The sequence below is a fragment of the Opisthocomus hoazin genome, chromosome 9 (assembly GCF_030867145.1).
Source record: "Opisthocomus hoazin isolate bOpiHoa1 chromosome 9, bOpiHoa1.hap1, whole genome shotgun sequence".
In the NCBI taxonomy this organism is placed as follows: Eukaryota; Metazoa; Chordata; class Aves; order Opisthocomiformes; family Opisthocomidae; genus Opisthocomus; species Opisthocomus hoazin.
This window is the reverse complement of record NC_134422.1, coordinates 28,145,885-28,160,067: the sequence shown is the minus strand read 5'-3', so window position 1 is coordinate 28,160,067 and position 14,183 is coordinate 28,145,885. Positions and strand designations below refer to the sequence as shown.

General features: G+C 38.4%; 1 protein-coding gene across 2 annotated transcripts in view; it reads right to left on the bottom strand.

Moving 5' to 3' along the window:
- Window positions 1–212: 212 nt before the first annotated feature.
- The window catches only part of ITGA4 (integrin subunit alpha 4), a 38,683-nt gene continuing 24,712 nt past the window's right edge, over window positions 213–14,183 (bottom strand). The window contains exons 16-28 of one of the 2 annotated variants that reach the window (XM_075430015.1): window positions 12,844–12,993; window positions 11,474–11,550; window positions 8,623–8,773; window positions 7,804–7,902; window positions 7,298–7,377; window positions 6,884–6,970; window positions 6,225–6,315; window positions 3,926–4,033; window positions 3,530–3,649; window positions 1,987–2,106; window positions 1,381–1,479; window positions 1,151–1,270; window positions 213–305 (exon numbers count right to left, since the gene is read on the bottom strand). In XM_075430015.1, the coding sequence (XP_075286130.1) occupies window positions 213–305; window positions 1,151–1,270; window positions 1,381–1,479; window positions 1,987–2,106; window positions 3,530–3,649; window positions 3,926–4,033; window positions 6,225–6,315; window positions 6,884–6,970; window positions 7,298–7,377; window positions 7,804–7,902; window positions 8,623–8,773; window positions 11,474–11,550; window positions 12,844–12,993 (1,395 nt within the window). Of the gene's footprint in view, window positions 306–1,150; window positions 1,271–1,380; window positions 1,480–1,986; window positions 2,107–3,529; window positions 3,650–3,925; window positions 4,034–6,224; window positions 6,316–6,883; window positions 6,971–7,297; window positions 7,378–7,803; window positions 7,903–8,622; window positions 8,774–11,473; window positions 11,551–12,843; window positions 13,011–14,183 lie in introns of those variants that run through there. The other variant, XM_075430016.1, reaches the window with a different exon arrangement.

Genomic DNA, 14,183 nt, shown 5'->3' with positions numbered 1-14,183 from the left:
CTGTGAGACTTCAAAACAAACTGTTTTACCATTTTCATATTAGAAAAACAACAGTACTGTACGGTGTAGTCCTCTGGACAGTTGAAGGAAATAAAATGTATTTTGTAAGAGCAAGTGAGTTCAAGACCAGTTTTCTTGTCACTGATGTTTCTCCTGTGAATTAACCTGAATCTTAAATTCTTCATTTTCAAATCAAACATTTATTTGCCATCTTAGTCATCTTTGTTCCCGCTTGTAAAACTCCAGCTGTCTCTTCTGTTCTTGTCTTGAGGGACTGCTTTGTATTGCCTTTTGAAAAAGCCAATCTGAAATACATAATTTTGGAATCTATTGTCATCAAATCTTTGTTGTCAAATCTAAACCGTAAAAGATGAACTATAATAAAATGCATGTATATGGTGTTTCTGGATGATGCTATTTGCCATTGCTTTCTCATACCAAGTAATCGAGTGTTACTTGAAGTGGGTTTACTTTTACTTTTTGGGAGGCTAATACTCTCCTGCAAGGAGTAAGGACACGTGAGCTCGTGAACTGTAACAGTCCACAGAATGCCATATTTTTTTAAATGTGAAAAGGTAAGAGAACTTTTCTGTTAAATCTGTTTCATTTCTACACTTCTCTGGGAAAAACAAGGGATGGAGAAAGTCTGCACGTAGGTAACAAAGTTAACAGTCTCTTAATCGCTTGTCAGAGAAGCTGCATCGTTCTAGTTTTCACTTATGCACAGGATTTTTTAGCATTTATGTTGCAGTTTCAAATCTTAAACAGTTTATTCTGGCATGAAACTATGTTGTAGACTATTGGTCATCATGTGTTAAGTGATGTTAACTGTGGAGCGCCACCCCACAAAAATGATCTATTTGGTATCACTGAACTATGTAAGTAATTTGCAAACATGAGATGCCATATAAAGTGTGGGAAGCGGTTTGTGGTGTTGAATAACAGAAGATGTAGAATACACAAAGGCTAAAATGAAGGAAAATGGAGGTGTTTTGAAAAAACACAAGTTAGAGGAGGGTTTATGTTTCTTTAGAAAGGACAGATCATAACAAAATACTATTTCTCCTTTAACCTGAACTAACAGATACCAAGATCCACCAACAGTGTGAATTCCTGACTTGAGAACAACTGAGAAATATTGCAAACCCACCTTCCATAATACAAATGAAAGAAGCAAAAACAAGGTAACACCAACTATTAAGCCTATTCCAATAATTAGCATGGTAACACGGTATTTTGGATTTTGGTGGTGCACTCCTTCCAAATAGACCTGGAAAGCAGAAAAGAAGTTTAGTGCTAACTGATTTTTTGTTTCCCCCCCCAAAAGACATTAAAACAAACTAGGAAAATGAATCAGAAATTTGTTAAGAGAGTTCTTACATATGCAACTTGCTTGTCCTTGTAAAGTTCAATAACTTTTGCATTTTTTTCTGGTGAGGCTGTTGCTCTTACTTCAAATTTCAATGCTGAAGCATCATCCTGATTTAAAAAAAAAACAAACACTCCTATCTTTTAGAAAATAACTTCAACACATTAATTCCTACCCAGCAAAAATGGTAACACAGCTGCTCACAGAAACAGAATCTCACACACACAACGGTGCCTTTTTCTGATCACAGAGCAAATTAGTACCCGAAGCTAGAATGAAGCCCAGTTGGATTTTAAATCCATGCTGATTTTCTTAGAAAAGTACAACTATGAATTGAAATTAAATCCCAATCCTACATAACCCCGCCAGAACAGGCAAAGCAATACATACTGTAAAATAAAGTGATAATCTAAAAGAAGTATTTTCCAGCAGTTTTAATTTTTCATGTATCACCTTGAGACTTTGCATTGAAAACATAAAAAGAATTAATACCTAGAAGATTTGGATTTAATCATACTGTTTACAAAAATGCATTAATACCTAGAATTTATACACAGAAAATACTGCAAATGTGCCTTGAAATATCCCCCTCAAGTATGAAAAAATTCATGTGTTACCATTTCTAAAAGTGAAGGAGCAGCCTCCAGATGCAACTGAACAGTTGCTTCTTTTCCACTTTCCATATTTCCAAGCTTGCAATATATTTGTAGGCAAAGGCTGTCATTTTTCATGCAGTACTGTAGAAGGGAGGGAAAAGATTAAAACTGAAGTTTATCAACTTTATCATCTTAGTGTTAAAGACACTTGGAAACCAAGTAAAAAAAAAAAGATCCATGCTTGTTCTTGAAAAATCAGGGTGCAACTCTAGGTTGTCATCCATCATTGTCAAGCCATAGGTGCTAAAGGAACAGTACAAGGGACCAACCTAAGTGTTAGAGAAGACAACAGGTCATTTTTCTTAAAAACTCAAAATTTTTTTGAATGAGAAATAATAATTGTCATAATTTAGTTATATAGGGTTTTTTTACACTGTTATTTCCAATTAGCTTTTATCAAGAATGATAAATGACAATGACTGTGTGATATCCAGTATAAACAGTATAACTGATATTGAGCCTTACGCACGTACACTGACAGCTAGCACCATTTCACTCAGCTTTGGAGAAGACAAAAAGCCAGCCTGTACGTGATTAGATTCCTTTGTCCAAGACTGCAACACCTGAGTTCTGATTTGATATCCTAGTGCAGGCTGTCTGTCTATCACTGGTTGATGTTCCTTGTAATGTGCTTAATTAAAGTCTCATATTAACATATTTTAAAATGTCCAGCTTCTTTTCAGATGAAAGTATTAAACAGAATTGTACTTCATCAGACACAAGCTGCAGGACAGATTTCTACGAGAACAAACCCTCAAAACTGTAACACTAGCACAGCAGTTCTGGTTTGGACTCCATAGTTTAATATCTGATCTCCAGCAGGGACCGTCAGCAGGTACAGAGGGACGAATGTGAGCCAGCCAGGCACGTACGATGTTCTCCCAGCCTCCCAAATATTTTTAATAAGAACTTCCTGAGCCAAAAATGTTTTCCATGTATTTTGTAATTCCTAATAAGTTTTGGTCCCATTAACTTGTATAGTCTCCCTTGGAATTCACTTACTTTTGTCATTCATAGCACCCTTCAGTAAGAAGTTCCACCATGAGTGCTGCTTTTGTTTTGGTTTTCTTTTTAACCTAGCTCCTGTTAGTTACATTTGATGGCACTTTTTTATGTGGAAAAGGCAATGAATATTTGATCTGCATACTTCAGGTAATTAAAATTAAGACTGTTTTTTCCACATGTATCACTTTCAATTTGTTCCTGAATTTCATCTGTCATTCTGTTTGGCCACTCATTCCATCCCATAACCCTTCAGCAGTTCTCCGGAGGTGACTGTCATCCACCCACCCTGACTTCAGAGACTTGTCATCGATCAACCGTCTCATCTCAGCTTTCACCTCTTCCACTGAAGTCACTTATGACGGCGCTGAACTTATCACAGGTCCAACCACAAATCCTTGGAAGACTGCTCTGGTGACTTCATTATATAAGATATACCGTTGTCCTCAGGCTCATTCATACAGTGATTTATTTCCCACTGATACCAAAAGACAGACCTTACCATTTGTCTCTTAGCAGGCTTTGAAAAGAAAGTGACAACATCCTTTAATATGTTTTCATTTTTTTCTGCTGCACTACAGTTTCTGGGATATTTATTATAGAAGCACTGTCCAACTGTTGTCTGGAAATAAAAATAACATCATCGCTGTTAGAATTTAAACATCAGATAATAATCAGAATACAGAGTTCTGAAAGGCAAGAAGCTCAAAAGGAATGTAAATTTTCCTTTCAGAATTCTAAAATGCGTGGGGCTGAAGATCATCCTATTCTTGTTCACTCTGCTTCACCACACCTAACACACTGAACACATCCTCAGTGCCTCCTTTGCTGTGCTCTGCTTCTCGTTTTCACACGATTCACACAGCTAATAAAATGGTGTTAAATAACCTGTGCTTACCTTGATATCCAATGTGTTGAATAATTTGAAGTCGTGGGGTGGAAAAGCGTTAGGTATCATTATCTCTAAGGTTGTATTTGGAGCCATGCTTGGTCCTGCACTGATAACCTTGTGGGGAAGAATGTTACACATTTAAAGCTTTAATTCACGGTAGCTATTCGAGTGACAAAAATATATATATACAGTATAAAGACGTAAATCTTGACAGAAGAGGGTAGCATCTGCATTGTTACGTTACCATGAAAGTGGATTCTGCTAGGAGTTGTAACACTTTGCTGAATTCATTCTGTAGGCTTACTGAACCCTTTGCTTCTCTCCACGCCTTGAGGAAGTCGTGCTGCTCTGCGATAGCTACCCGGGGGTCACACAGACTGCCCTCCGGGAGAACATGCAAAAGGAACTAGGAGAGATTAATGCCTGACTCCTGCTTTTAATCCGCTGGAGACAAATCTGATACCTACAGATCCTCTTATAAGGAGCTCCTCGTTCCTTTTGCTTACCGTAAGATAATTCCTGTTAAAGTGTTTCTTAATCGAAGAAGTGGCAAGTCAGAGCTGCTCTAACACTTTCAGTCCCACGTGTGCTAAGTATTTTTTGTCTCAACATTCAGTGGAAGGTTGTTCAGGCCAAAAAAAGCGTTCATGGAGGGATTAACAGGCCACTTCCCATCACTAATGCACAGAATCACAGAATCACAGAATCACAGAATGGTAGGGGGTGGAAGGGACCTCTGTGGGTCATCTAGTCCAACCCAACTGCCGAAGCAGGGTCACCTACAGCAGGCTGCACAGGACCTTGTCCAGGCGGGTCTTGAATATCTCCAGAGAAGGAGACTCCACAACCTCCCTGGGCAGCCTGTTCCAGTGCTCCATCACCCTCAAGAGGGAAGAAATTCTTCCTCATGTTCAGACGGAACTTCCTGTGCTTCAGTTTGTGCCCATTGCCCCTTGTCCTGTTGCTGGGCACTACTGAAAAGAGCTTGGCCCCATCCTCCTGACACCCACCCTTCAGGTATTTGTAAGCATTTATAAGGTCCCCTCTCAGCCTTCTCTTCTTCAGGCTGAACAAGCCCAGCTCCCTCAGCCTCGCCTTGTAGGAGAGATGCTCCAGTCCCCTCATCATCCTCGTAGCCCTCCGCTGGACGCTCTCCAGTAGCTCTTCATCTTTCTTGAAGTGGGGAGCCCAGAACTGGACAGAGTACTCCAGATGGGGCCTCACCAGGGCAGTGTAGAGGGGAAGGAGAACCTCCCTTGACCTGCTGGCCACACTCCTCTTGATGCATCCCAGAATGCCATTGGCTTTCTTGGCAGCCAGGGCACACTGCTGGCTCATGATTAACCTGTCGTCCACTAGGACAGCCAGGTCCCTCTCCACAGAGCTGCTCTCCAGCAGGTCCGCCCCAAGCCTGTACTGATGCACGGGGTTGTTCCTCCCCATGTGCAGGACCCTGCATTTGCCTTTGTTGAACCTCATCAGGTTCCTCTCTGCCCAACTCTCCAGCCTATCCAGGTCACGCTGAATGGCAGCACAGCCTTCTGGTGTATCCACCACACCTCCCAGTTTGGTGTCATCAGCAAACTTGCTGAGGGTACATTCTAACTCTTCATCCAGGTCGTTGATGAAGAAGTTGAACAAGGCTGGGCCCAGTACTGACCCCTGGGGGACACCACTAGTTACCGGCCTCCAACTAGACTCAGCGCCGCTGATGACCACCCTCTGAGTTCTGCCATTCAGCCAGTTCTTAATCCACCCCACCGACCACTCATCCAGCCCATACTTCCTGAGCTTCCCTAGGAGGATATTATGGGAGACTGCGTCGAAAGCCTTGCTGAAGTCTAGGTAGACAACATCCACGGCTCTCCCTTCATCTACCCAGCCAGTCATGCCATTGTAGAAAGCTATCCGATTGGTCAGGCATGATTTCCCCTTGGTGAATCCATGCTGACTACTCCTGATAACCTTCTTTTCTTCCACTTGCTTGTTGATGACCTCCAGGATAAGCTGCTCCATCACCTTTCCTGGGATGGAGGCGAGGCTGACCAGCCTGTAGTTCCCTGGGTCCTCCTTCTTGCCCTTTTTGAAGATTGGAGTGACATTGGCCTTTCTCCAGTCCTCGGGCACCTCTCCTGTCGTCCAGGACCTCTCAAAGATGATGGAGAGTGGCTCAGCATGCTCACCATGCCCTTGTACTCCTAAAAAGTTCCCTCAATGCCTGTGCAGACTCTCATTACATACAGGGGAAATCTAAGCATTAACCTTCAAAACAAGGATAAGAGGTTTTACAAAGACAAACTCTTACGTGGAAAGTGAAGTTGATATTCTCCTTCATACACGTAACTGGTGAATCTTTCTCATTTGTTCCGTAAACAAACGAAGCTGGTGATACAAATCTGCAGTGGTTTAGAAGTTGTTAATTAATAGAATTGCTGTATATTATTAGCATAACCTTCTGCTCCATACTATCTGTAGTAAGCTTGGTTCTAAGAAAATACCCAAGTTTGCAGTTAAGTAAATCTAGGAACACCAAGTAGAAGTCCTCTACCTTTGTACTCTTTCCTCTTAAAAAGGCAGATGAATCGGAAGTTGTAAATCCTCACCCAAAACTACGCTCCATGAATGCCCCAGAGCAAACCCAGAACGTGGTCCATGTTAAGCACGGAATCTGAGGATCTGCTGTGCTCTTATTAAATACCTCTCTCTCTAAAAAATATTCCAGTTCTTAAAAAACATTTGTCTGGTAAAAGACAAGTTTGGACCACCATAGACATCATTGGTCTCATCTCACAGTAGTGGAAACAAAATCTCTGAAGTGTGTGGGTCAGACCCCGGGGTAGCCGTGCCCTCTCAGTCCCAGGATTTTTCAGCCACACCATGCTTCTGCTTAAAAGCTTTGGGAATTTAGAATAGTAACAAGACACCAGTTCTATGGATGTGCAGGTACAGCAATAGCTGACTTACCCATGAGCATTTAACTCAATCTCATATTTTAGAGGTACAGCCAAAGTTAGTGTGTTATCCAGCAACATATTCCCATCTTCATTTTTACTATAAAAACACAATGGGAGAAAAATGAGTATCAAATGCATCATCACATGCTATGCATTGTTTCTATAAGCACCTTTTGTCTTACAAAAATATTTTATTGGTAACAACATGTCAGGCAGTCAAAAAAAAAAAAATCTTATACAGGCAGAAACCTGCTCATTATTTAAATATCTATTATCTGGGTTTTTTTGTAATTTCCCTTTCTCTACAGATTTGCAGCTGATGTGCTTTCTTGCAGCTGTACTTTGCTAAGTCTTTCCAGTGTTCCCTATTCCGTTTTCCAAAGCTAGTATTATTTTTCATTGAGCAATTTTTATTAGACTTTACCAGGTAGCATTAATGATGATGTTGAGGTCATCTTCTGCTCTGGTGAATGAGCTTGCGTCCAAGAGGAAACTAAAATCCAGCTGCAGAACAAATAAAACTTTCTTTAAATGAAACAATAGGGTGTCTGAACACAGTTTAAATAAAAATACGTTATTAAACTCATTTAGAATGTCCCGCTCTGAAAAAAATCAGAACTAAGAAAATACTTGTTTTTTGTGTCTTCTGCTCCCTTCCTATTGACCTAACACATTTGTTCGTAGCCTTAGTCTGCTCACCTGCCTAGGAGGCCAAGCACAATCAGTTGATGCATAATACAAACAATGTTGTCCCTTAATGAGTTATGCCAGAGAGTGTTTAAGCAACTAATTTTAAAAATAGCAAAGAGATTCAGATACCCACGTGATAAAAAAAGGAGAGATTCTGAAAAACAAGTTTTTTTTTTCCCCCTGAAAATCCTCCTAACATTTAGGGTGTTTTTAGAGCTAGGAACTTCGTACATAGCTTACCTTTGATTTTTGATCTACGTATAAATAACCAATGCTGCACTCAAGTTTCACTGCATGAATTTCTTTATCTAATACTTCACAATATATCTGTTTTTCTTCCTAAAATAAAATATAAATTATTAATGATTAAAATAAAACTGCTTTTTTCAGACATTTCAAATTACATGCACACACTGAAATTGGGTGGCTGATATTTCCCTGAACTAGGTGTTTGGTGTTTCGCTGACGCAAATATACAGAACATTCATATTATTCATGACTACTTTAACATGTCCTTATAGTGATTACTGTATCCTCTTACTTCATCTGATTGCTAACTGTGAAGCTGAGGGGTGTGCACCAGATGCAGACCCGCTCGAGTTTAAAGCCAACCTCTGAAAGGTGGCAGGGTGAGCAGTTATTTTTAAAAAGGCAGAAAGACAGAACAATTAGATTTGGGACTTCTTCATAACGCTACGTATCTGAAAAGGAGCAGATGCAATGAGACCTTTGTGATCGTCCCTGAAAACACGATCATCAGACAAAAAGTAGCAGTAACATCTTGAAATACATTTAGAAACCAAATTTGTATTTATTGTAGTTGTTACCATCACATCCTGTTATTGAAATGATTTAAGTCACCTGTATTGACTGAATTGCACGTGGTTTAGCTAGCTAGAAGTCTGAGAACTTAAAAACTGGAGTTTTGTCAGCTTTTTTGGGGTGTGTGTGTAGGTTGTCAGTATCTAAAGAAACAGTCCATTAACATAATTCAAAAAATTTCTGACTGAAAAAGAAAATTACCGAAGGAATACTGTTTGACAGATTTTTTGTTCTTACCAGTTCTAAAACTCGGATGAAATAAAGACCTTTAGGGAGCTGAATGTGGAGGACTGTTTCATATGCATCGTCTCCAACATTAAGCAGAGAAACGTTCAACAATAAAGTCTTCATGCTTCCAACAGCAAGGTATGTTTTCTTATCATAAGGCCTGTAAAAATAATTATCATAATATAAGTGAAAAGTGATTTTATATACAGCATGTACGCAAAAAATTTCCACCACTGCTCTTTTAGTTAGTTCCATTTGGTTCTGCCAAAGCTCAGCTGGAGCTCTTTAGGACTCAGTCCCGTAACTGAAGGTCCTACACCAGTTACACGACAGTCGGCTCCAGTTTTGTACATTTTAAGGCCTGAGGTTATTAACGGGAAAGCAAGAACTCTGAGCAGTCGTCTTCTGGCTTTTACGAGATAGGTCCTTTCCTTTACAGACCAGAATAGCAATGTGCTACTGCTGCAGTATTTTCAGACATTATTTCAAAATTCACTCTTTGTACTCCAAGTGTAGGGCTGAGTTCATATGAAACAGAGCACAAAGAGGGCAAGCGAACACGCCTGTCTCATGATCTGTGTCATGTTCTATAATCGTGTTACAAGTACAGACGCCCTATGGGGGGCTAAAAGTAAACTTCAGCTTGACATTAAAGTTTAATTAAGACTGGCAGAAAGGCTGCCTAGAAATAGACATCTATCAGATATTCTGGCTTGAGACCAAAGCATTAGTCACCAAACACCTTTGGGAAAGAAGCTGGCGCTTAGAAAAGCAACAGAAGGTAAAAGCACTGCATAAGCAGATAGGTTCCAAGACAAAAGCGAATTAAAGAAAAAAACAATGTTAACATTTCAGTAGCTTGATTAAGGTTAGGTTCAATTTTAAAGTTGTTTTACTAGTTATATGCTTACCGCTCCGTCCTCTTCTGTGCATTTAAAGCCAAGCTCATTAACAAGATGCTGTCACAAAGATGCCTCCCAGCTTAACACACAAGTACACAAAAGCACCAGGTGCACATCTGGGACTACAACAAAGCTGAGCTAGAGCTTTTCCCTGGTAATCATATTTCATTCTTCATTAAAAAATGCATGATGCGGACTAGAAATTTACAGAGCAGGCCAAATTCTAAGCAATTTAAACAAAACAGGATAGTGTATACACAAAGACTCATAACTCCGCAAGTAAAGCGTTATATTGACACCCTGATTTGATTTCATTCTTGTAAGACTAAAAGTGTTTGCTTTGCTGTTCAAGCATAATGAATGCATTCTGTCTAGACAAAATAAGTTGACGCTTCACAGCTAACTAGTTTTTAATGGAGATTCTAGGAGCACAAGGTAATTTAAGGTGATACTTCACACTATCAAGGTACTTAGCCTATTTATTTACACTGAAAATCTGCTACTGGTACCTAATGCCAAGCAGGTATGCTGTAATCTGTTTTTCTTTCTTACAGCTTTGAAGTCCTTAGAAAACTGCAATGGTAATGTCATGAATGGAAATGCTGCACAATCTTTCTTCCTGAAAAGCTTACCATTGTTCAAATAAAATAACCTTCAAGCCTAGGAAGATGAAGGGACTTAAGACTCATGCCACAAGGCCACGCGTTAAAGTAGGCAGAAAGATACTAATCTTATTCTGAAATCTATTAGGATGAAGCAGCTTGTGCTCAGGATCACAGAGGTGTGATTCATCAGCCTTATGTGACTGCCATCATCTTTCGGTGTCATTTTAGGTTGTTCAACCTAGTATCTCAATTAAAGTAGAATTGACTTCAGAAGTGATAAATTGCACAAGAAAATCCAGGTCGCACACAAAACACCTAACTAGCTGAGATTCACAACAGGTACAATTTCTCTTTTTGCCCACCAACCACCCATATTTCTTGCTCTGAAGTATAATATTCAATAAAGAAAAAGATAGTGATGATAAAATACAACTTAAAATCAAATAATTAAAAATCCATTCTGAATAGAAATAATGGTACATGGCTTAAAACTTTCCAAAGATGATGCTAAATAGAAGTGTATCTCACAAAGTATTGCTTGGTGTAATACAGATTCTGCAAGACGGTAACAATTGCACTTAAATACCTTGACAGTGCATTAATTATCTTGCATAATAACAGGATTTAAACATGATACCTAATTGGAAGGAATGGGAAAAACTGAAACATACTAAAGGGTATCTCAAAAAAATTAGGAATGTAAATGAAAAATCACAGCAAAATTGATTTTGGAAAACGCAAGCAATTCATGTAGGGAAAAGAAGTCTAAACCTCATGTAAGACTCAACCATCTGGTGTCTCAATCAGCAGCATAAAACCAAAGATGTAATATTCTTAAGTAAATGAGGAAAAAGAGTCACTTAATTATTTTATAATTGAAATAATAAACATAACAATGTCTTAGTACAAAACTGAAGTCTTCCTTGTACAGTGCAAGTACAGTATCTTCATAAGAGCAGCAGAAATAATTGATAGCTTGTCAATTTAACAGTAGTGATGATGTCTACGTATTAAGTATGCATTGTGCACTGTATCTTAGCCCAGTTATATACGAAGCGTAGAACACAGGTTTACCTTTTTGTGAAGAAGATATATTTTATGAGCTGTCAAGTCTTCTAATTATGTAAGAACAGCTCTTCAATTATATACATTTCTGTTACATTTCCTGGAAGATTTACGATTTAAAAATATTCTTCAACTAAACACATCTTTAGTCCTTGTATTTTCTCAGGGAGTCCATAGTCTACTTTTTGCAAGTTAATTAAAATTCTTCACATACAAAAGACTGAGGAATAATTTAGATAAAATCTTATTGAACCTCTTGCAAAAAAATGAAAGCCACATTCTACTTACTTTGGAAAAGCAACTTTTCCAGAAACTCTCAAGTCAGCGGAACAATTTTCTTGGGAGCAAAATCTTGCAAAAACAAACTATAAGAGACAAATTTTAAAAAAGCACTTTAGTGTATTGTGCACATTATAGTAAGCAAAAGTATTTGCAAATAAAGAAACCTATCACCTTGTTACCAAGTATCTGGAATTGGCTGATAGCTCTTGCTCCTAAGGACAACTCAATCAGGCTACGATTTGCCATTTTCCAGACACATTCTGTGCACCCAGAACAACAACTGAGAGGCTTTCCAGACCCAGGCTCTGACAGTTAAACCAGTGGCTGATTTTTTTAAAAGTAGTACATAAAAAGGGCAGAGTGTTTTGACGATCCAGAACCGAGGTCTCTGCAGTCCCTCCTGTGATGCTGCACTTTGACTTTTGCAAGAGTTTCATTACACAAACTTTAATTATCATGCTGTTGGTAAGGTTCGATGAGGCTAGAGACACCACGAGTTGTGTGTGTCCGTGCCATGGTTATCAGTGTGCTACAGAGCACATTTGTGTCACCACATTCAACACCACTCTCTTTCTCTCCAACTCTGTGGTTTCTAGAACAAAATACTGAATGAGGATGAAAAGGAAATGCATGCCATTTTAAAGGAGCTTTTAGGTGTCTCAGAGTTCTGACAGTCATCTGTATCTGAATTGCATGAAACTTACTGCTTGTGAAAAGTCACAGTATGCTTATGACCATTTGGTAGTTAAAAATTCTGAGCGTCCTGACTTTTGCTTAAATCAAAGTCTATTAACTCTTTGTAAGTTTTTTTGGGAAGAATAAAGTTAATTCCGTACTCATTTAAGGATACAGAATACACTCTTTTTTTCCGTGCAGACATTGTGTTTGAAAACCTGCAATACTTTCACAGAACTAATATTTCAGCAACATCGTTGAAACACTTCAAGATTAATACCAATATGATATTGTGTATTTAAGACAGAATTAATTTTAAAGAACAATTTTATACTGGAAAGTGACTCATCCTGTGTAGCTGAAAAAGAATGAATATTTCAGAGTGAATTTCATACCTGTGTGTTCTGAGGTATGTAATATTATATATTCTTGAAAGTTATCTGCATGTACCTCTTTTTTTTCTTTTTAAAAAATCATAATACAAATTGTATACCTGTTCTGCAAAGTTGTTTATTTTTTTTTTAGCGAAAAATTGGGCCTATTTTAGCATGCTGGTTTATTAATTAAGATCAAGGCACTAGGTGCTGGTCTGGAAAATGTATTCCTTCACAACCCATGGATGTGTGAAGCTTTTTTTCACTGAAGATTAAAACACGAATATTTCCGTACTGCATTTGAAAAAAGAGAACTTGTACACTAACCTTGCTTTTTATAACATCTTTTTCTTTCCTCTGTTGAAGAACGGGTTGAAGTGGTGAAAATTCTTGAGCGTTTCTTTTCCGTAGAATATGATACCCCAGATGATAATTTGCTTCAACATGTACAGGAGTCAAGATATCCCTTACATCTTTCTATGAAAATTGGAAACCTAATGAGTTAATCATATAAGACAAGACATGTGTGCTTATGTTTTAAAGATTATAAGGTTCCCTAGAACTAAGTTAAACAGGAACACTTATTTTTTACGTGTAAAATAACTTCATATGCCATATGGCTCATATACTTTTCCAGACAACTTTGTTGCCAAAAGAGGTAATCAGAAACCCAGAAAAGCGTAGTACGTTCCATGACAGCATCAGGCATTTCAGAATGGAAGATTCTTGTATTAAAAGGAGCCTGATTGGATAGTGAACCTATTTCTGTCCATAATAGTGCCCTCCACACCTATGAAAAGCTGGACTGCTGAAATAGAAAAATAGGCAAAAGTTGGCTAAAAAAGAAAGTTAACCATTGGGATGGTGCCAGACAAAACCCTTGGGTGGTTCTGTGTGACATCCAAAGGAGTTGTCCCACAGTACCACTAAATTAGGTCATGACTGCACTTTATTTTTCTGCCTCCTTATTTTCTATTCTGTATTAAAAAGATTAAACTCCTCAATAAATGATCATTTTGTACATGAAGCCTTGACTGTGTAGGAACGTTGCAGATCAGAGCACAAACTGCCTACTTGTGAAAACTGAACAGCTTGAAGCACCGAGTACTAACAATAGCAAACCTGATTAAATTATTCCCTAAGTGTAGGAGATAGACAGACACTGATTGTCCCTCCACATGGCCACTACTTCAGTTCTTATCTGCAAGCTTGCTTTGGCCAAACCACATATTATCTAATTCATAATTATTTTCCACAAAGTCTTATCTGCATCTGCTTTATATTACTGCCATTATACTAATTAGCTATTAATTAGTCTTTACTCAAAATACATAAAACATACATCGACTCTTGCAAGGACTGTACTTGACAGACATTCACACTTATAACTTTAGGAGCTTCATACAAGTACAGAAACCTCAGTGGGTGGAAGGAGATGCTTATAGTGCTATTAATTAAGAATTAAAAAGAAAATTGAATTAAGTGGAGGAAAAAATACGAATGATAGACTATAGGAAGCAATGAGCCAAATCACATCCTTCCTCCTACACAAATACTTGCTGATGCTAGTACAGCAATCTGTACAAGGTCGGCTGTCAGTCAGATCTCTTTTAGCTTACAAAACTTTTGTAATTAAGTGGGCAATTTGCCATTGCTCCTGTATGTAA